Here is a 23,592-nt window from a genome sequence, read left to right on the forward strand (position 1 = left end):
ATCAAAATGGGGTTTTTCGACACAGGATTTCACAGCGTCTTTTCGCTGCCAGTTTTGTGCAACACGACGACAATCACCAAAGCAATGGGGTCAAAACAAAAGAGTGAAAATCACGAACGGTATTGACTCGTTGCTAAGGAACATAATCAGACGCTGCCCCAATAAAAGGAAGATGACATTTATAGTAACATAAAATCTCTTGCTTTCATAAGTTGAATAAGGAACTGTTAAGATGTGTAAAGTGACAGGAGCTGCAAAATTTTGCAAACACTGAACTGATAAAAAGAAAAAAAGAAAAGAAAAAAAAGCATGACGCATGCATGAGCTCTGACTGGAAAACTAAAAAGTCGTCCAGCAATAGTATCATCACCATCCACTTAGCTTGCACGCCTCAAAACCATGAAAATGGGACTTTTTAGGCAGATATTTAAACAACAGACTCAGCCTCCTCTGTAGAGGAAAAAATAAATAAATGTCCACTTAAAAAATATATACAATACTGACTCCATAGATAAAATTGTTCATTGTAAAACATCTGCGTGAAATAAATCACACTCAAAGAAGAGAACTCAAAAGTCACCAGGTCTCAGGATGAGTGAAAAAGGAGCTCCTGTCACCGACCCTTGAGCAAGACCGGGGAACTAAACAGGGACAAACGGCAACACATTACTTTTAATTGCCAGAATCACTGAAATTATGCTCAGAGAGGGATTTGTGGATGAGAAGCAGAAGTTGGCTATAAAAATGAAGAATGCTGCAGCAGGTTGAAATCAACACCATGTTATGTTGAATGCATCTCCAGAGGTCTGCATAGCTTGAAGTTGTCAGGGTCGGACGTCGTGGTATACGAGACATTTTGAACCAAGTTGATGGTTGGAGCTCCTCTGGGTGACGGTTCCAGGTCAAACGGCTTTCAACAAATCTGACGTATATTTGAATATAGACATACAGAGAAACGTTCATCCAACTGGGATCATGCAGGAATAGGCATTTGGTAATACTAAGCCTCAGTCAAATACTTTATGAAAATCAATCCCATCTTTGGTTGAAAACTCATTTGTTTTTGTCCTACAAGCACAGAACTCATTGCCTTTTGTCTGTGTTATAATCTACATTAGTATTGTCAAGGTGTCCCTCTTAGCTCACTATTTCTTCAATATCATTTTTTAATTTTTTTACAGTGACATAGTAACAGGAGGCTTTAATTTAATGGCCTGAGTTTGGTGATCCATACGCAGCGTCACCACTCTTTGACAGCTTTCAGCTGCGGTTTTAGCTGAATGGTATCTTGGTATCATGAGCTACTATTTCCCAAGATTTTATGTATTCAGAGTAATCGTTTGAACTAAATATACAAATAATTAGCGTTATGTTTTTGAGAAATTGCACTTGAAAAATTTCATGGCTGAATTACCCAAAAATCACGTTTCCAGCTGCACCTCAACATTGAGGCACGACAAGCAGCACCTGGATCCAATATTTCCCTCATACAGTACAAAGAAACACTGTTTCCCCAGGTCAGTGATTTGTTTACACAAGGTCTTGTTCGTGTGCCTGGTGAGACAAACCCTGGAGCATGAGATCATACTGCATGTGCAGGCTGATTACTGGTGTGCACTCTTTTGGAAACCGTTGTGGCTGCACATGAACCTGTAATCCATACTTTCTGAGGCTAATCTCATCTTCGGATTATCCGGAGAGGAGATAATCGTCTCCAACATTATGGCTCACAGTGAAAGGACAAAGTGTGCTCTCACGCTTCCATTGGAAAAGAAAAACTGTGGCTTTGAGCAGTGCAAGAATGCAGGTGATTATTTTAGTTTTATTTCTTTTTTTTTTTAAAGCGATTATTGAAGCAAAACTGTCCTTACTCAAAGGGCTACATCATTAAACTTGTTTTTTTTTTCCCTCTAGCTGCGTTATGTTGTGCTAAAAAATATCCCAATCACGGTACCAGATTCAGCACTTTATATAAAGCGTTTAATTTATTTGTTTTTAAACTCGTTACAGCTGCACAAGATGATAGCACTGGTTACAGTCATCAATATAAAACAAAGAGACACAAGAGACTTACAAGATTAACACCCTATGTTGCAGTGACTGATGACATTTGCAGAGTTATTTACATGAATGAGCACTGTGTTTGATTTCTGGCCGTTTAACCAGGTGGCAGATGCAGAAAGACAGTGATAATAACCCGATACATGCACAAAAACAAGACAATAAAACTGAACTGACAGATTGCAAAAGGCATGACAGTGACACAGGGGTCTGCTCTGAAATTTTCTTCTTCTTTTTTTTTTCCACTTGAGTAGATGACTAACAGAACAATTTATTCCCAACAAAAATCTGAAGCCATGATCTACGTGTGGAGCTGTGACCTCTAGAGAGAACCGACGCTCATGCTTTCTGACAGCGTCCACAAGTAGAACATAACCAGGTGCAGATGTGAAGGGCCACACCATGAACGGGTGGGGTCAAGGACAACAAATCCAGTGTATGAATACCATAGGAAACACTGGAATTAGTCATCTAGAAAGCTTCAGATTGAAAAGACAGACAGCAGTAAGGAAGTTTCTATGTGTATCTTTACTGAGAGCATCTGTTGTTTGTCATCCTTTGCTTGCTGCTTTTCCGGGGATTCTCAATCGTCTCAATGTGAAACTGAAAGCAGGATTCAGATCCTGGGCCTGAATGCCTCCATGACTTCCATCTAAATGCATTTTATCTGCCTTGTTAGGCATTTGGAGACCCAAATGGTTATACCTGAGTGAAGCTGTTCCCCTCACACGTTCTTCAAATCAAACAAAATTGGTGTCAAAGGTTTGTGCAGTAAAAATGGTGATTTGTGTTGCTATCATTTTAGAGATTCTAATAAACGTTTCCAGAGACGATCAAATGTCAACCACATTTACAAAATCAAGCAGGTTTGGTGTCAAAGGACTGCGCTAAGAAGATGCTAACAACACAAACCAGCACAAACATAACACAACTAATTTACACCAGTTTTGTTTGATTTTGTGAGGAGGGCAGGTTGATCTCCGAGGACGTCAAGAAACAAACATTTTTTTCTGCTCAAAACAGCACAACTTTAGCAAATCTGCATTGACCCCAGATTTCATTTGATTTTGTAACTGTGGGCTGTCTGGTTGACCTTCATTGACCTCTGGAAACATTTATTAGCACCTTTAAAATGAGAGTGGCGCAAACCAGCACAAGCGTTTGGTACCAATTTTATTCAATTTGAAAAAGGTGGAGGTGGGACCAACTTCACACAACGAAAATCCATTAAAAACAGGCAAATAAATCAACTGGAGGGGTGAAAAATTGAGACAGTCGACTGTTGCTTTTACTCTTCAGAGCAGTGCAGCTTTTTGCTGCTTTATATTTTCCAAGAACTAGGCAATCGGTCAAGACTAAAGTGCTTTGCAAAGGTATTCGTACCTCCTGAACTTTTTCACACTGCAATGACAAACATCAGGGTATTTCAGAGCGGTATTAGAGACAGACATCCAACACAAAGTGGAGTAAAACTGTGAAGTTCAATGAAGACACTAAAATGCGTAAGAGAAATTTTTACAAACAAAAATCTGAAAAGTTTGTTGTGGATAAGTATTAATTGGAAAATGTCCCTGAGGTTTTAGCAGATTTAGAGAACATCCATGAACACCAAAAAAATTAAAAGCTCTGTCTGGACTTTGACTGGGCCATTTAAGCACATGCATGTGCTTCGATTTAAATGTTTCCATCGAAGGTCTTTGTTCTATTAAATAAGCATATAGAGAAGGTTTTTTTTTCTCATGTAGGTGAGGTGGGAGACATGACACGGCATAGCTTTACCGCTGACCGCTTCAAACATCAGTGAACAAGAAGACGAACTATAATTTGGCTTTTTCTGCATTTTCCCAGAATGTTGACTTGCACTTGTATTCTACAAAAGAGTCCATCCATTGGCTTCAAACTGTAAATGACTCAACGACGACATTATACATCTGAAGGAGTGTTTAAAATTAAAATAGCACCAACAACTAAAAATTACCTAGGTTTTGATGGCTCTTCGATAGAGCTAGGAAATAAATCTGAGCATGACAAAGATCAAAAAAACATATATCCCAGATGGACAAATGTCGGTTTAACTATACAAACATATCTCAATATATGTTCTTCCCCTTTAAGAGAAGGCAAATAGAAGATAATGCAAATAAACAGTTACCCCACAAAACAATAATTACTTGTTGGTTTGGTCCGCACAGGATGCCGTCTGGTTTTCCCAAAGGTTTGGGAGTTGAGCAGCCAAAAAAAATGAGCAGAAACGGGCCGTAGTGTCACAGGAGACTCACCCAGTTAGAAGGCACAGAGGTTTATGAATGAATGGTCAACACCCACCTACGCAAAGAGCGATAGATGCAGACTTACTGTTTCGATTACAAAAGTGCTGAAAATAATCTAAACTCAGTCCGTAATACGAGGAACATGGCGATCAAAGAAACATCTTGACAGGAAGCTTCATTTTTGATGAGGAAGCATGTTTCTGTGAAACATAAGAAGCTTGTCAGTAAAATGGTACAACATGGATTACATCCCGTTGCTTTGACGAACCATAGGATTTTTTCACCGTTCAGTAAATTATAAGAGCTGATTTTACTTGTTTTTCAGGCTTGAAACTGAGATTCATACAGCTACATGAGGCAACTCACAAAATAAGGAATATTAAACATCCTCATGATGATCTATTATGGTGACTCAACTTTTTTGTTTGTTTGTTTTTCAAATTAAATTAAACATTGCTTACAGTATGTTGTTCATTGCAGTTCTATGTGTGCATAGAGGAGCTTTCTCTCTGTGTATCCAGAACTCTGAAACACATTCAGAAACAAGTGTAACAATGTTATCTTCCTGCAAAAGTATGTACATTTTGTACTTTATAGAGAAAAAGTAAACTCAGCATAATCAACATCAATGCTACACAGAACGATGCAACAGGCAACAGAAAAATGGGAGACATCATTACACACATCACATCAAGTTAAAGATAGTTAAAGTCTGAATCTGACTGTTTTTGTCTGTATCTGCAGCTCCAGTCCTGGCTAAAACTTAAGAAAGATAAATCTGTCTCCACACTGGTTTGGCATGGCCTGGACTTTTCGTCTCTTGAAGCTCTTGACTAACAAACAAAATCTTTGTCTCTTTAGTCTTGTTATTCTCTTGTATCTCAAGCCCACTTCCCCCTTTTCGTCCCTCAAATCCAGGTTTATTTAGTACATTAACTCATTGAGGTCTAAAAGCTGCAAGCAAGTGAACTCACGCTTGATGCTGCCGCACAAAGTCTGCAAATTGCCGGTCCTTAGCATAGAGTTCAATGATGCGTATCCTGTCTTGGATTTCCTGCAGAAAAACAGGATTTTGCTTGATAAGGGACATCACAGCAAAAACAGTGAAATTGCACACAGGACTGATATCAATGTGGACCATAATAGGACATAAAAAAGAAAATAACTTTGCTCGGTTCCATGCATGACGTCCAGATCCATTTGTGCAAAAGCCCTTTCCACTGTTTGCATATGATTGTATTCTTAAAGTGATGTTTTGCCTGTTTTGAATCTATTGTTTATACTAAAACTCTTTTAAGGATTTTATCTTGGCTTTCCAGCATCTTTACTTTCTCTATGTTTGGCCATAACTTGGAGCAAGCTGAGGATCATTATCTTGTTGAAAGATCCATTTTGAGTTCAATTTTAATTTCCTGACAGACGGACCCATGTTATCTCCGGCCCTGTTTGATAGGATCCAGAACTCATTGCTGAGTCAGACGCTGAAAAGCTGCCCAGTCGCTGAGGCAGCTAAGCAACCACTAACACAACAGTATAACTCACTATTTGTATGAAAGTCTTCTCCCGACAAAGATATTACGTGCCTATACCAGACATGTCTACTGTTACTGTGCAAAAAAAAAAAAGTGTTTTGATACATAAGTTTTGATTTTTATAATACAGTCATGTGAAGTCTCAATGTGGACATCATCTAAATCCAACCACTGACATGGTTTCATGCAAAGAATAAGCTGCTGTGTGCCTTTATTTCATTAACTAAAAGGACACCAGTGACCACTTGGTTTTCTTTTTACATCTTGAAGTCTGGACAAAAAATTGCTGCCTGTCTTTTAAAACCTGGTGGACTCCTTTCTCCATATTTCTAAAGGTGTCCCCCTGGGTTCTGTCCAAGGACAGGTTCTGTGTGCCATTTACGTCTACAACGACTTCAACATAATTTTTTTTAAGATTCCATATTTCTGTTGCCATATTAAAATCTGGATTCCCTTTGTTGACGCCACTGGGAGCGCACAAGTGCTTTGTGCACGTCTCGTCAATTAAGTCGCATCAGTTCTCGCCTTTAACACATACAATTGAGGCTGTGTCATGCTGGGGCAGTAGAACACTGGACTCCAGCTGTGGACAATTTTATCAGCTCTTAAAGAGAATGGGTTCAAAAGGACAATTTGCTCCTTGTATTGTCTGCAGCAGGCCACACACGTCCAACATGAGTCGACGAGTGGGAAATAATACGGGCTTATTTTCTTGTCATGCGTTTCATGCAGATTTTCTTTTAGGTTATAAGTATCTGGGCGTCTGAAATGATGAGAAACTGAACTTTAGAACTGAAATGTTCTCCATCTTTATCTGAGCTGCTTTCCCATCTAGTCTCAATGATGACTCACTTTACAACATACAGAGCAAAGAAGATCTGCCATGCTGTGTTACTCTCATTACACGTTTCTATATCCTTCAACAACACTTCAGATTGACATGACCAATCTTTTAATTACCATTTAAAGGAAATGGAGGCAGGGAGGGGAATAGATACTTACTTCTTTGGTCAGCTCACTGTTTTCATAGATGTGCCGTATCTCCTCGCTGCTAAAGTCGGTGGATGCCTCGGCGCTGGCACTGCTGTACATAGGCGCTTCGGGATAACGACGGTAATAGTGGCTGTAGCCTGTTGTGGCTTCACTTTCATACATGGGGTTGTATTTGGTTGCCCTTTCCAATGATGGAAGACTCTCCACCCGCCTGAAGACCCAGAGAAATAAAGAAAATAATTAGTCGAGATGTAAAGACAGGGAGAGAAACCCAGCCTCAAATTAAATAACTAACCCACTAAGGTAAACTGTGTGAGACGACTGGTGTGCCTGTCTTCAAAATCTGAGTTTTCCAAGTTTCCAGGTATGAACACACCAGCACGTCCTGAAGTGAGAACTTTGACTTGGAAAGTCTTCTGTCTCTGAGCGACTGTGAGCTCAGAGACAGTTATATGCCAGCCAGACATATAAAATATTGTGAAAGTTGTATATATACATAAGCTATTTGTTAGCACTTCTAATAGTTTCTACCTCAGTGACCAAGAAGCACACACTGTTTCTTATAATCGCTTCTAGTGAATACAGTTTCTAAGTGTTTACACCCATAAAATGGAGAGGAATACACTGTCATCAGCTTGATTGCTACTAGCAGTTAACATCCCAACATGTAGTAAGCCTTGTTGGTTTTCCGATTAGCAACCAGAACATGATAATCTAAAGTGTGAAGACACTTCCAGGTCCCAAACATTTTTGAGCAGCGAAAGGCCAAGATCAAAACACTGCAAAAATGATCTATCTTTTATTAAAATGTGCATTTTGGCACACTAAATCATTTATTTTGTTTATTTCCAAATTTGAAAGTCAATCAGAAATTGAAATGGACAAAAAATAAAAAGTCACAATAAAGTTTCTTTAATTTAACCCTTCCAGATTTTTACGGTAATTTCACCCCCAACGCAGCAGACAGAAATTAATCTAAGGGGCGACTCTTTTAACAGACAGTAAATTGTGAAAATAACTTGCTAGAAATTAAAAGTTCCACTTATTATGGATAAATAGTCAACACATATTTACTCACAGGGCATTTAAAGAACTGCGTACAATTAAAACAAGCAAAAAATCTCCAGGCGGACATTTGAAAATTAGGTCATAAAGGGTTAAAAGAAATGTTCTTGAATTAATTTCTTAACATTCGGTACATCAATTATGTTCCCCATTGGTGGTTCAGGATGCAACCCGTTACTCACCCAAAGATAGATGGACATATCAAGGCTAAGTTTTGCAGGTGAAAGAAATGTTGGGCGTTGTCAAATTACAGATGTTCTTGGGTGGGCAGTATTGTGTCTCCTATCCTCACCGTATGGGATCCTCTGACTCTTCCTTGTCGTACTGATCCCGAAGTGTCCTGGCCAGGAAGAACAGCACTCCAGACGCCACAAACAGGAAACCAGCGACAGAGGCTATGGCTATGCCAACCACCAGAGGCTCAGACACATACTCCTCACAGTGTTCACCTCTGTACCACCAGTTCTCTCCAACACGACACCTGGAGATGGAAAAGTAAAAAAAAAAAAAAAAAAACTCAACTTCAGTATTATTGAGCAGCAGAATCAAAATGTTTCGGCAAATAAATCACGTGAAATTTATTTGCTGTTTGCATTTTTGTCGCAACAGAAAGGATCAATTCATTTTAATTCTGCATGTGTCATAAAAATCACAGATTTCTTGTTATGGAAGAAAATCTCTTATTTGTTTTCTGTCTCCATGGAGGAATGCAACACTTTTAGCTTGGAAGTTAATGAGAATCCAGCAGCACGTGGCACTGCATTCATGTGTTATTATGCTGTAGTGGGTGTGAAACAGAGGTTAGCAGTCATCTTGGCTTGTCTTCCCCAAGTCTGCTCATAATTACTAATGTGTTAAAAAAAAAACTTGCATGTCAAAGTCTGAGCAGGGCTAACAAAAAGTTTCTGTCACTTATTTCCAACGCTGGCGTTTCATCTTCAGCACACGTCCATAAATCTGTTGCACATTCAAACAAAAGTTGTGATAAAAGAAAACACATGGCAGACATCAAAGTAGGCCTGTGGGAGACTTCGAAGGGCAAATATCACATTGAAGAGCAAGATATTCTAAAAATTGTACAAGTCTGAAACATAAACAAAACACAAACTGTTTATTTATTGTGCTTCTTCTTGACGGATGAGCTTGTGCTGGAGCAATTGACAACAAACTGCCTCTCATGTGTGCAAGCGAATTGGTAAAAAGCTCAATCATCATGGCCGAAACATGTAGCCAGCATACATATTGAAAATGAGATCTGCTGGTATGCATATTGATCAGTGGTGCTCATTAACACAAATTTATTTTTACGTTATTTAAATCACTTTTCTGAAGTGAAATAAGTCGTCTGCACCATGCCCTCCGAACAAGATGCCCAACCTGCTCTGTTTGGAAACAGTAATCAAGGCACAGACTGTTTTTGTGTTGTAGGAAAATGTGTCAAATGGATGTTTGGCTGCTAAATGGTGGCAGAAAGAAGTTACATAGTGTGCTCTTTCAAAACAAAGATCATTTATGCAGAAAACATGGATTAGCTTTATGAAAGTAAACGCAGGTGGTGATGTTTCTCCACACCCACCAAAGTTTGGCTTTCTGTTGGAAAAAACATTCTGTGTTGGGAATATTAAACAATTAGAATCCTGGGAAGGAACAACCCCAGAGTGTTGAGAAAACAAATTAGTTAATGCCAGCTACTGCAGAAAGCTAAAACAGGAAGTAAACAGCTAGACAACCAACGTGGCTAAATCTGTTGTTTGTAAGAATTAACATTGAATTAATGGCGACTCTCTCCAAACCTTCCTCTAGCATGTTTACCTGCGATAATTAGCTTCAGCTGTGACTTTTTTCTTTGTGTCTGAGCAAAGTGAATCAGAGAGCATCCGACTTTAGCTACAGAGTGATTGCAAATCAGTATTTTATATTTTCTTTCATTCACCACATTTATAGCAGCAGCTGTATTAGACATTTTAGAGCTAAGAAACATAGACAAACTGGAGATTGAATTGCAGAAGCCATGTTCTCTGAAAAACATTCAAATGTGCAAATTAAACCCTTATGAATGAAACATCGATTGATTATGTTTTATTCTTGCACCACCACTGAATACGTAATGTTACGTATTCAGGTGACTTGGTGGTAGGGATATTGTGCAAAAGATAAGATTCCTTTCACAAATAAAGCAGCATAAAGCCTGACACAGGGGAGAAAAGCACAGGGCAGGGCACAAAACAACCTCAATACATTATAAAGGTAACAGGCAGCAACATTATTCAAAGCCACAACCAGATTTAATTGACTTGGTAAAGATTATATTAGTTGACAGCTTTTATAATACACAGACACTCCTCTCAGTCCTATGGCACTTTAAACTCAAATGTTACTTCCAAATTGTTGGATATATGCTTTCTTGTTTAGCTCTCCAAGAGTCTATCGATGTTGTGCGAACTCACTGCAAGCTTCTCCTAAACGTTGATCTTTGTGGACATACGCCAGGTTGTCTCTGCTTTGAGGCAAACAGATGATGCGCAAATTACTGAACCTGACCACAAGGTTAAACTGTGCGTCGCTCAACGCAGCGTGCCACCGCCTGCTGTCAAGCGATAAATCAGCCAGGGGCCTTTCATGTGAAAGCAGCCTAATGATGTTGGTCAGAACCGCAGCAGAAACTACGACTTCAATCCGAATGCTGCCAGGATTTCACTGGTTTATATTAAATTTTTTTTCTTTACCAGGTCCAATTGGCACCGTGGTAAACTACAGCCTGAGTAACTCTTTTTTTTTTTTTTTACTTTTTTTAATACATGTATTTCTCAGTGGTTGAAAAAGAAGATAACTATTGAGAGCTACAGACTTAAAGAGGTAAAAATGATAAATTTCTTATTTGAAATTAATGTTTTGACTACATGAGGTAGAGAACATCATAAAATTTGTTGTACTTCTATGACATTAGAGGGCTTAAATCTTTTCAAAAGTGTAAATCTTCACATTCTTTCATTTGAAACCTTGTTCAAAACACACCTACATCTGGTCTGTAATCTTAAAAATCAGCACAAGAAGCAAAAAAGCTCTAAAATCAGTGAAATAAATAATTGTATTTACACTTATTTCTTCTAAACTCCACCGACTTGGAAAATCTGTTTAGTCACTGCGGCTTTTTAGAACCGAAGACTTATTCGGTTATTCCCCACACACAAACACAGTATTAATCCCTCGCCCACCTGCAGATGGCTCCCTGGCCAGGGATGATGTCACACTTGCCGTCATTGAGGCAAAAGTCTGTCTGCAGCTCGCAAACGCTTTGACACGGAAGGCCGTCAACACTGAAGTAGCCCGCATTACAGACACACTCCGCCTCCCCGGACCACTTGTTCACTTTACATTCTGCGTACTCGTTGCATGCCTGGAACTTGCAGGGATCGGCTTGGTCACCTGGAAATTAAAAGCAATTGATAAGAAAATATGTACTTGAATTATGACAGGTACATAGGAATTTCTATTCAGCTGCTTTTTTATCATATAATCCAACATAAAAAATAACCAACCTTGGATTATATCCTTGGATGAATCAGTAGTTGCTTTTTATGCTGCAAGTTGGTCTATGTCAGCCACTAATCTCAATGAGATACAACATTCAAAGGTATTCAGATTTACTTGACTAAAAGTAAAACTTTAGATGTATGCTGAACATCAATTTATTTGTATTCGATTTTAAATGACTAATTTATTTTTAGTGTGAAAGCACTATTTTGTGCTTTTTTAAGTTTAGAATTTAACTTTTCTTTTTTTTTTTACTTTCTTTATGTGCTTGTTGGTATCTCTGTTTTGATGGAACATGTTTTAAAAGAAATAAACAAAAAAATGATCATCATAGAGCCACTCATGTCTGATCAATCATATTATGCATTTCTAAAGAATATGTTTACATCTTCCCCAATGTTCTGAAAGTGCTATTTTACAGCTCTTAGGATACTGGGAGAAAAAAATGGAATTGGATTAAATTGTAAAAACAACACAAATTTACAAACTCACAGCAAAACTAACAGTTTGAAAACACATTTTACATATATCAATACACCAGTTCACTCTGCCTGGTGCACAATGCTACTCAGAATTGCCTTCTTTGGAGTTATTTTAGTCTGAAGGGTGATATCCTATCTGTTCTGTTTTGTGCAAAAATGTAGAACAGTTAAAGTTCCACTGGATTGTTTCCTCCACCCATAAAAAGTGTTCAACCCTTCCATGTTTCACTCTTTTTATTGCTTTTACAAATCAATAAGGAGCCAAATGACTTGCCTTTTTGAAGAAGAAAAAAATATACAAAACATCATTTAATGCAAAAGTAAAAATTATTCTACAAAATATATTCACCTGTTTTAAAAAAGACTGACCTTGATCAACAGAGGTCTAGCCAACTGGTGCTAGTAGTCTCTCAATGAGTGAGATGGAGATCACCTGAGTGCAGTGACTGCGTCTCCAATGAATGTGGTACAAAAACACCTGTGTCTGGAAAAACCATTAGCTGCTTGAAATGTATTTCTGGCTACCATTACAGCATGAAGACAAAAGAACACTCCAAGCAAGTCCGAGAAAAAGTTATTGAGAAGTATAAGCTGGCGATGAACAAACTGCCCTGGAGTTTGGGTAAATCTCTTTTCCTTCCAGAAGCGGAAGGAAAATATCAAATGTGTAAATCTGACTATCAGGCCATCCTCACAAACTGAGTGACCGTGCAGGGAGGAGTCTGGTGGACTAGGCCACCAGGACACCAGGAGTTATAAGCTTCAGCAGCTGAGATGGGAGAGACTCTGCACGCAGCTGCCAGGATTTTTTTCTCCAGTCGAAGCTTTATGGGAGAGCGGCAATGAAAAAAAACAAACTCATATCAAGGCTCGACTAAAGTTTGCCAAAAGGAAACATGGGAGACTCCACGGTAAAATAGAATAAAGTTATTCGATCCGACTACTTTCTGCCTGTGTTTGTTGTTTTTAAACAATGAGATTTGCTGTTAGCCATATTTTATTTCATCATAAAGTACCAGAACCAGCACATAATTGTATAGATTAAACAGTACTACTCAAGCACTCAGGGCTTATGTAGCCTTTTTACACAGTACCCTTTTACTCTTGGCTAATATTTTGGCTATTCTAGCCACCTCTGATTAAAGTTCAAAATAACACTTACTAAATGACTCAATTAACAGGTAATTGAGTTATTTTAAATATCTGGAAGGTTTAAGGTTTACAGCAGCACCATTTTTATTTATGTTGTTCCTGAGCCCATTGTACCACACTCTCCACCTCACTGTTTTGTAGCTCAGATTTAGCAGGTCTACATCAGACTGTAAGTATAGACATCAAATGACCATTCTAATGCTTCTGAAATCAGTCTTTTGAATAGAATAACTATTGGCATAAAGTGCATCTGCACAGTTCCTGTGTGGTTTACCCATGTAGACGTATAAAACCCGTGCAGCCAAAGCAATATAAAATACTAAAGAGAAGGAATTCTGCTATAGGAAACATCAGAATACAGATTTTGGGATTGGATTATTCCCCTCCCAACACAGAAACAGCTTAAGGGTGCTTTATATCAGGCTTTGTAATTGCATTATTGGCATGTGATTTATGTTTGTATTTCCAGACAGGCTCACTTTGATAATATCTGTTTGTTGTTTTATTGGGTAGAAACAGATAAACAAATCTGCCAAAGTCTTGAAAAGCACATTTGTGGTAGCTTTCAGCACAATAAGAAGCACATTTGGCTATATTAAAACAGGCATAAATCTTTTTCTCATAAAAACATTGCCATCCATTCCTTTTAGTTCAGCTATATTATTAGTGCATGATGTGATTCAGCAGCGTGTTATTTTCTATCACTATGTTTCACATTAACTTTTTCAGTGATTAACTTTATGGCAAATATTATATTCATTCTCAAAATGAATTGTTGGCTCACAGTTGATTAGTCAGTCTAAGAAATGCCAAGTATCAAAGGAGAAGCTTGGATGACAATAATTAAATAATGAAAGTAAACTGCTTAGCTTAACCTCAAGACAGACTTGCTCTGTCAATTATGGTTTTGCTGTGTAAGCATTGAGTTTATTTAGTGCAAAAAACTCACCCGACTCCACATCCAAAGAGTATTTATCAATGGCTAGATTCATGGTCTGGTACGCAGTGTTACAGAAGTCCTCTAGAATTAGATACACAGTGGTGGTGACGCCCCGGGCCACAGGCTTCCCAAACTTCATCCGACTGTTGACCACGATGCTCCCATTCCTGAAGTTCAAGATCTCCAGATTCTCAAAGTGGCTCAGGTTGGACTGAAGATAGGGCACAAGCTTGGAAGAAATAGAAAAATCAGATTTTGCAAGCTGCATGGTGGTATGGACTCTTACCTAAACAAATGCAACATTGCTGTGGTTACCAGTTCTAAGAAGCGCTGTTCCAAAGCCTTGTACTCTGGGGAGCTCTTGTTAAAGAGATCCTCAGAAAATACCATGTTGGTCACTCTCAGGCTGAAGAAGACTGTCAGAGCTCGCCTCGGGTTTATAGGCATGGCAATGCTGACTTGGTCTGTGCCTTGGGCCACACTGAATGGGGATCCAGTGCTGCCTTCCTCTGTCTGGTTTGTCAAGCCATAATCATTAGGAATCAGGTCGTATCCGTGATCTTCATCCAGGTCCTCCTCAGTGGTCTACCGCAACCAAACAGAAAAATGTCTTTAAAACTAGGCTTCTAATTGATGCCATATCTTGTCAATGCATTTTAATGAATTAAAATAATTGTAACTTGTTCTCCAAAGATTCTCGGATGAAGTTGCAAGAGGCATACTTTTCAATGTAAAGTGACGTGTAAGGCTCAAAACTTATTACAATAGAGGTCCTTTACTGGATGTCGTATGAGTACTTGTCCCATCTTTGGACGTTCTATGAATGCTCAACATTATACATTAAACAGGCATAATGGCATGACTACATACAGCTTAAGTAAACAACACTGATTAGTTCTTTATTGTATTATTATTGTCAGTAGCTCATATTATTGAAGAATTTATTCCTGGTTCTTATAGAAAGCAGTCAGGATACACAGTGAATCAAAGCCTATTTCATTTCAGCCTATATAGTCACACATTAGTTAGGTGGCTGCTGAAAAAACCACATTGGGCATATCAGCATCAGAATCTGACAAAGGGGCAGTGGAACTAGTCGGCCTAGTCCAAGGAATTATGTTTGATTTACATTTTGTGGAAAGTGAATTGTGTGTGAGTGTGTGTTTTGCAAACTTGTGTAACCTGTGTAACCAAAATGTAGTAAGCGAAGAAGGTAAGATGTTGGAGGCAGTGGGGTGATTTGGTCAATCCCTTGTTGGGTCTCTATCCATGTGAATGTTACTTTGAAACATACCACGTAACTAAGCTTTTCTTGGACCATGTACACCTCCTCATGAAAACAGAATTATCGGACAATTGTGTTCTCTTTCAATAGAAAAATGCTCAATCCACAGAACAACAATGGGTCAGAAATGTTTGAAGAGGCCAAGGAGCATTGAACTGACCTCCACATTTCCCAGATCTCAATCCAAACAAGTCAGATTTGTGTAGTAGTCATGTCATAACCTGCAGAGACTAAATTATCTGCAGCTTATCTTGATTCCAGATATTTCAGTACATCTTCAGAGGTCTAGGGAAGTTTATAACTTGGCATGTCAAGTAACAAAAGCAGGACTGGCACACTATGACGCTGGCAGTCATAATGTTATGGTGCATTCAAATCAAGTCATTTTAAACTAGTTATAGATTACTCAAGAAGATATTCTATTCCACATTGTAAAGAAACTACATTTAAGATGTTAATATCAACTTTACCTTTACCAGTGAAGTGATGGCCTCGTCAGGTAGGGGATTAAAAGCTGGGACAATGGATGAGAAGATGGTAAAAGGGGATTCCTTCTCTGGAGACAGGGCAGTTGGCAATGGATGACGTGGGAAGTCTGTTCCGGGTAACTTTGAATGGTCCCTGTTGACGAGCAAAATCTCATCCTCCACAAGATCTCCTGCTAAGATCTCTGGTGTCAGAAGTGCCTCTTCCTCTATATCCTTGGCTTCAGACAAAGATCCCTCTTTTACTTCACTTCCATCACTCTCAATTGTCTTGTCAAAGCCTTTTTCATCAAATGCAGGTTGATCGGGATAGGTAAGAATCACATTGATCCCTACATCCTCGTCAGAGACTTTGCCAAACTTGCTAGGGTCCTCTGGTGCCTGAACCACAGGTTCATCAACATCAGAATGCAGCATGGTTTTGGCTACATCGGGCTCTGACACCTCAGTTGGTACATTCACAGTCTCTATTGGGGGTAAAATAGCTGGCTGGCCTTGTTCTATTATGGTCACAGTTAAAACTGTAGAGACCTCAGGCTTTTCTGAAATCTCAACCTCATCTTGGTGCCCCTCCTCAAAGGTTGTAGCAACTGATTCCTCTCCAACTGAAGCACCATCAACTTCTTCTTGCTCAGGTTCTGATTTAACATCTTCAGCCTCTACATGAGAGATTTGGTCTTCTTCAATGGATGGCTCAATTAAACTGTACAGGTTATCTCGGCCTGACCCAGATGCCTCCATTTCTACTGGTGGCTCAGGCAATGTGGAGCTCTTTGGCGTCTCCTGGGAGGGAGGCTCCGGTAGGAGCTCTTTAGATGGGATGGTCTCTGGAGCAGGGGCTAGCACAACATCCTCCGGCAACAGATCTTCATCCACAATGCCTGCAACAAAGATGAAAAGACTCGGTGTCTTTGATGTTGTTTTACAGCAACAGTTGGTGTCTACTTCAAAACTCGAGAAAAAAAAGTCGATAACTTACTACCAGCTTCAGGTGGATTGGTGGCGAGTGCCACCTCAGGTGACGCTAGTTCACTCTCCTCCAGAATAACGATGTCCTCTTCTGGTGCCAGGGTGTTGAGTCCTACTGGTGGTGATGATCCACCGCCAGTGGGATGATCCAGGGTCAAGACTTCTGATAGGTCAATGCCCTGCAACACAAATAGGCTTTGTTAGCTAAACACAAGTCCATGTATGGATCCTTCCTGGAGACAGAAGGATCAGATTGGCCACGTACTTCACACTAAAGGGAGTTAGATGTGGAGGTAATCTGATTGGATTCCCTGTCATTATTCCTTTATTAGATCTATTTTCATTGGCAAACTGCTAAATCCATCCACAAATAGAAAAACTGAAGACAATACTGCAGACTGATTGCAAAACACATAAGCGCATGTACCTCAATCCCTTTTACAGCTTTTCGTTAGTGAAGATAGGTAGACATAGAATGTCTCAGACACATTAAACGCATTAACAGTTTTTAATGGCATTTGATAGAGTCTTTTACATATCCAGCACATGGCACATGTGGATGTCAGTAGCTCAGTGATGGACAAGAAACATATGTGAGGACACCCACACACACAAATTTTGCAAATATATATATATATGGACAATTCTTTTGTCCACAAGAATCCCTTTCTGCACACATTTAGGTAGAGATCTGTTCTGCATTGGATAACCTGGAACCAATTCTGTTTCTAGTGTCTGGTCATCTTTACTCATTGTTTCAAATGACTGTTGGATGTTGTGGCAACAGCCTGATAATAGAATCACTCATCTTGTAATTTATAGTTTGCATCTGTTCCATGTCACATTCATTCTGATGGGTTTCCTTGGTGCTGAACTTTTCCTTCCTGAATCAACGCCATGCGACAGTTAGAAAACACTCTTTCCATTAGACAAAACTAAACATTGTACAGTTATCTTTAAAAGGACTGGAAGACAGCAGGTTCAGGTTTGTTACATGTCAACAAAAAACGCTTTCTTACACCACTCTAGTTCAGTCAAAGAAGCAGAAATTTTGTAATATTGATTAAAATGTCCTAATGTAGTTCAGGAAACAGCTGCTTTATTTAAAACATTTATTTGTCTAAAGCTGGAAATTGTCTACCAGCAGATTTGGTTCTAAGAGCTTTGACACTTCTTATGGCCAGAGCTAGCTCGCCTGTCACACGTCAGTAAGGAACCACAGAGATAATCCTGTTAGTAATATTGGATTAACGAGGTGGGACTCATAGTAAAGAATGGGATCTGTTCACACATTCAGACCAGACAAAACATATGCATGTGTTTCTCTTTAATTGGCTAAAGATTTAAACACTCATAATTTTTATATTTGCAAGTTTAATCTTTTCAGATATTGGTAAACTTAAAGGGTTTAGTTGGTGCAATTAAGAGCTTTTAGTTCAATTATTTATAAAAGAAAAAAAATGAACCAAGTGTGTGCAAAACAAGCATTGATACTCATGAGAAAGCCCAAATGACCATAGAAGATTTTAGATGGTACTCTTAATTCTTAATTCTGGTGTGGTGCACTGTTGTTTCTGTCCAAGAATAGTAGTAGATTAGTATGGCAAGAGCCAACCTAATCCTCAAAGCCTTCACTTCATCCGTCCAGGGGAGCTCATCTGCTGGCTGCACTGGTGAAGTCTGGATAACATCTCAAGCCATTTACAGGTTATCGGAACATCAGTCATGCTGCAAAGGTCAGCAGCCTCAAACATAAATGATTTATCAAATTGGTGGAGCCTAAAGCAGGCAGATCAGGGAGGTGGCTACTCACCGCCGCTCCGTGTGCAACGCTGACTGGTTCAGGAATCTCAGACACTGTGGAACCAGTGGAGAAAAAATATTAAAACACATTGTCACATAAAAAAGGAACATGGCCAAAGTTCAAATATTTTCGCAAGGCAGAGTCTGCTAAAGTTTGTTGTTGTTTCACCAATGCTGTCTTACATTTCAGCTTTTCTGGGTGTAAATATTCGGCACTGCAAGTAAAACCTACCACTACACCATAATCAAAGCAGAAAAACAAAGCTAAGCTGTCCATTTAGGCTCTGCAGACACATATGTTGGCCATATGGGTGTTTAGCCTCCTTTTCTTATGTCACAGTCTATAACTAACGTAGGCATCAGAAGGCATCGAAGTCCAGAGAACCTCACAAACACAGTAAACGAATGACAGGCTTGCCTTAAAAATATGAGCATGGAAAAAATGAAAAGCAGGACAGAGATGGGATAGACATTATCACTTCATTCAAGAGCCCGCAGCCCCACCCCCAAAAATCAGTTAACCTACTTACAGTCTGCTTGAATCCATAGTAGACTATACATTTTGTGCCCTTTAAGAAAAATTATACAAATTTTTCATATCTGTTTTACTCAGGGAATGTCACTTAGATGTAGCGTGTTGAACATGAGAATCAGGTCGTGCAGAGATAGTAGGAAGTTACTAGGTCTCTGAGGTGAGTAGCTAGAGACATTAGGTCTAATGAGCTAATAGCATAATCTTAATCTCCATCCAAACTGTCACGCTACGCTTTTACAAGAAGGAGCAAAGTGAGAAACAGAGAAGAAGCTGTGCTACTGAGACTGACAGGTGTTAAGCTGCGTTATACCTGCACATGAAGTGTTGCTCGCACCACAATGACTGCTGCACCAGAGCACAGCTTCAACAAGTCAAGACTAAAATACATATTTACCAAATAAAATGGATTATTAACAACAACCTTTTTATTTTAATGCTCCTAATGCTGATAAATTTGGAGCTACATGCAAGTACTATGTTGTCTGCATAACATAGTACAGATAACGATACTAACGGTACTACTTCTCTCTATCTTATGTTATAGTCTCTGCATATACGAGACTCTAAAATTAACTTAACATTCTCTCTACATTAGCTTGCTTTTAAACTTGATTTAAGTTAACTTTAATCACCCATAAAATAAGATGATATAAAGCCATATTATGTTCCAGAAAGTGTTAAAGATTTTAAAGGGAAGGAAGCAAACCATGTTGTGACGTCAACCTGAATGACGCTGCCTTCTGTAGTGGCTCCAAAAGTTTGAAAGCTTAGCTGCAAAGCTTTTAATTCTGCTTTTCCTTTGCGTGTTACAACTCCAGTTGACTCAGCTGATCTGGTCAGTGCATGTATGTAACTAAGGCTTTAAAAAAACAAAACAAAACAAAACAAAAAACAGCTTCTTTTAATTATTACAGATCCCAGGTGTGCTCTGTAGCACAAAACTTAAATCACATCAAAGTCAAACATAATCAGGGTCAGACCGTTATCAAAGCCCGGTGGTTTCCATAGATTTGAAAACCACACATGCGTTTTTCCAGAGTGTTTCACTGGCTGGAGAATAAGAAAACATGGTGATGTCTAAAAAATATCCTAAAGGTCACAAGTGGGGTTGGGCACTTTACTAGGGCTGGAGCCATTTCTCAACTTCTTAAAAAGAAAATAAAAAAGGATTGGTTTTTCAGAGACAGAAGTGGTTCAGTGCCACGTCATTATGTTGTGAAAAAGGTCTGTGTTGTACACCTTTGATCTTCTGTCTCCAATTAGCTAAATGTGCTTAGAAGAATAAACCAAAACAAGGTCTTTAAGCATGGGAAAATCCCATTATTTATCTCAATTGCCCTTTAATTAGACGCCCAAATATTAGCAGCCACATCTAACCAATGCTTTTGAAACAATTGCTGTTGGTGGCCACTCTTGTGGTTGTAAGCCTCTGCTTTCTAATTCTGCAGGAAGCAAGTGTAATGAGTATAAAACCAGAGTGCAACACCGCAGGGCCCTGTAAGACTCTTAAATGTTTAAGAAAATATTTGTCTTGTCTGGTGAACAGGGAAATAAAAACATGAGCAATTTTTAAATAATTTTTGAAGTATATTTTATTCATACATGTTCAATTTCAGGGTTAGGGTTAGGGGTTAGGGTTAGGCTAACCCTAAAAAGAAGATAAAATCATTAAATTAGAATTGTATACATTCTGAGACTTTACATACTTCCTAGCAAATGTTTTGTAAACTACATTTTTATTTTCTTAATCATTACCTAAAGATAACATTTTGATTAATTTTTTTGCAATAACAAAACTAGATACTGTTTTGAAGTGTAAAGATATAATTTGTAATTGATAGATTTTTTAAAGGTGTACAATTTATAATTTAAAAGTGTACATGCTACTTTTCAAATATGAAAGAAAAAAAGAGAAACATGTGAAGATGCGAATATGTTTGATCATATTTAAAATTAACCTAAATTTGAATCACATTGGTAACATTGTTGCCTTGCAGCAAGAAGGTTGTGGGTGTGATTCCCGGCCGGGGTCTTTCTGCACGGATTTTGCATGTTTTCCCTGGGCTCTCTCTGGGTTCTCTGTCTTCCTCCCACAGTCCAAAAGCATGACTGTCAGGTTCATTGGTCTTTCCAAATTCTCCCTAGGTGTGAGTGTGTGTGTGCACGGTTGTTTGTCCTGTTTGTCTCTCTGTTGCCCTGCGACAGATTGGCGACCTGTCCAGGGTGACCCCGCCTCTCGCCCGGAACGCAGCTGGAGATAGGCACCAGCAACTCCCGACCCCGTTAGGGAGAAAGGTGACCGGAAAATGGATGGATGGATGGATTGAATCAAAACCCATAAAAAGTTATTTGATTAATGTAGACAGAGCTAAACAATTCTATGTTCAAAACATTAAAAGCATGTCGCCCGTTTGTTCTGTTAAAAAAAAATAAAAAATGGTGCAAAAAAAAATTCATTTATATTTTTGCCTGATTGTTTTCTGTTTTCTTTTATCATTTCTTTGTGTGTGCTCTTGATTAAAATAACTTGATATTGATCACTCTTCATGATCGCTTGCTATTTTAGCCGGGTTAAATAATAATTGCCTCCAAACCTGCTTCTGAGGGAAAGTCGCTCGATATTTGTGGCCCTTTGACTATCAAATATAAATCAAAAGAAAAGTCGGCTAAAAAACCCTCCCAAAAGACAGATAATTGGTTTTATAACTTACTTTGTTTAATTTAAGAAGATTTTACCTTCTACTTACCTTAGTTGAAAGGGCTCTCACCCTAAAAATAATTTATCAAGTGTTTATTGTCACTGCCTTTTTAGTGGTCAACTCTCATTAAGCAGGTTACAGATATTCTTGTGTTTCTTATTTCAACGATACATGCAGCTTAAATTTGCAGCGCACTCATGAACCAGTTGTAAGCATTTACAGTTATCTAAACAGCCACACTTAAACACGCGACTAAATTAACGCAGCGGGTTACAGTCTTACCACTCTCTGGCTCGTGGATGTGATGAGGTTCGGTGAAGATGTTTCTAATCTCGTTGACGGTGTAGACCACTGTGGGGGGATCCTTGATCTCTCGATACGAGCTCTCCACCAGGTTGGACTGCAGGGTCAGGTAGTTCAGTTGTTCAGAGCTCACTCCGGCTCCGTCCACCGCTACTGTGACTGCATAATCCACCACTATGCCGTCCAACCTGGTGACACAAATATGATGCTGTCACACAGAAGAGAAACAGCAAATTCACTGAGGCAGAGAGAAAACATCATGACGATATATAGCATCTCGGTGGGCACAGTATTCAAGAAAAAATGACTAATGTGTTGATTTAATTAAGACTCAGTAAAAATGAGTTCACTGACAACTTCTGTGATTTATGTCTACTTGTAACACACGCATGCCTCTCTGGAATGAAAACCCCCGAGTCAGCTGAAGTGCCAGTATGATCAAAACAAACGTGAAAACCTCGCAGCAGACCTCCTCTCCTGGAAAAAGCCATTCATTAGCCTTGATTTGACTGCTGCTATTTCTCCACCGTAACGGACTGTTGGCAGACAGCTGAGTATGTGCAAACTCAGAGATCCTGTTTCCCTCCCAACTTAGTCTCAGCGACAGACTTAAGTCTCATACTGAAATCCGCTTTCAGAGGGAGATATTATTCACAAATACAATTTTAGAATAAAATGATCCGGCCTTTGCGGACTCCACATGGCACAACAGACTCTGAACTGTGATTATTTGTGAAACAAAACCGAAGCAAAAATAGAGTCTAAAGACATCAGTAGCAGTCCTCCACGCTATAAAGCCTGGGTTTGAGTCATCTGGAGATTTGCGGCACACAGACTTGATTGTTAACTCAATGAATGGCAGGAAAAACAATCAGCAATGAGTTTGGAGAAGCAATTATTGCTGCCAGTCAATCTGGGAAGTGCCTTAAGGTTATGTCGATGCCAATAAAAGTTCAATAAAAGTTCAATAAAAGTTTGGTAAAAAGGATCCCACATTCGAAAATGGCAACTAGTCACTTCAAGACGGAATGTCCTAACATTTTATTGATAATCATTGTGTAATACTCAGAGAAATTGATATTCAAGAGCTCCATCTCAAAAGCTACAGAGTTCAGTTAGCATGCTAAATGTCAAACATCTTTAAAAAGTTGCAGTTGCAAGTGGGTCTGCACAGCTGAATCAGCCACAAGATTCCTAGTAAAAATATCCTTTGAACAGATGAAACAACAATAGAGACTTGTGGCAAGAACCAAGCGCAATATAAAAGCACAAAGTCCACAAGCACGGGGGTTGATGTTGCAAACAGGGTGGTATGACAAATTGAGCCCACACAAAGCAACAAAACTACAAAATAATGGCTGAAGAGAAAATAAATGTGCTGGAAATTCTGTGGAGGAGGCTTAAGGGAGATGCAGTGGAAAAACGTCCACCGAATTTAAAGAACTAATAAAATATTGTGTGGAAGAGTGGTACAAAAACGTTTC

General features: G+C 39.0%; 1 protein-coding gene across 2 annotated transcripts in view; it reads right to left on the minus strand.

Moving 5' to 3' along the window:
- Positions 1–1,972: 1,972 nt before the first annotated feature.
- impg2a (interphotoreceptor matrix proteoglycan 2a) overlaps positions 1,973–23,592 on the minus strand; it is a 42,763-nt gene continuing 21,143 nt past the window's right edge. For both annotated transcript variants that reach the window (XM_055031378.1, XM_055031377.1), the window contains 12 exons: positions 22,088–22,296; positions 18,582–18,625; positions 16,779–16,947; positions 15,785–16,680; positions 14,345–14,614; positions 14,039–14,258; positions 11,137–11,347; positions 8,214–8,402; positions 6,866–7,067; positions 5,306–5,385; positions 4,793–4,856; positions 1,973–4,531 (listed from right to left, as the gene is read on the minus strand). In XM_055031378.1, the coding sequence (XP_054887353.1) occupies positions 4,814–4,856; positions 5,306–5,385; positions 6,866–7,067; positions 8,214–8,402; positions 11,137–11,347; positions 14,039–14,258; positions 14,345–14,614; positions 15,785–16,680; positions 16,779–16,947; positions 18,582–18,625; positions 22,088–22,296 (2,533 nt within the window). In that variant the 3' untranslated portion in view covers positions 1,973–4,531; positions 4,793–4,813. The remainder of the gene's footprint in view (positions 4,532–4,792; positions 4,857–5,305; positions 5,386–6,865; positions 7,068–8,213; positions 8,403–11,136; positions 11,348–14,038; positions 14,259–14,344; positions 14,615–15,784; positions 16,681–16,778; positions 16,948–18,581; positions 18,626–22,087; positions 22,297–23,592) is intronic.

This window comes from Poeciliopsis prolifica, unplaced genomic scaffold (assembly GCF_027474105.1).
Source record: "Poeciliopsis prolifica strain line A6 unplaced genomic scaffold, Auburn_PproV2 SCAFFOLD007, whole genome shotgun sequence".
NCBI classification, from domain to species: Eukaryota; Metazoa; Chordata; class Actinopteri; order Cyprinodontiformes; family Poeciliidae; genus Poeciliopsis; species Poeciliopsis prolifica.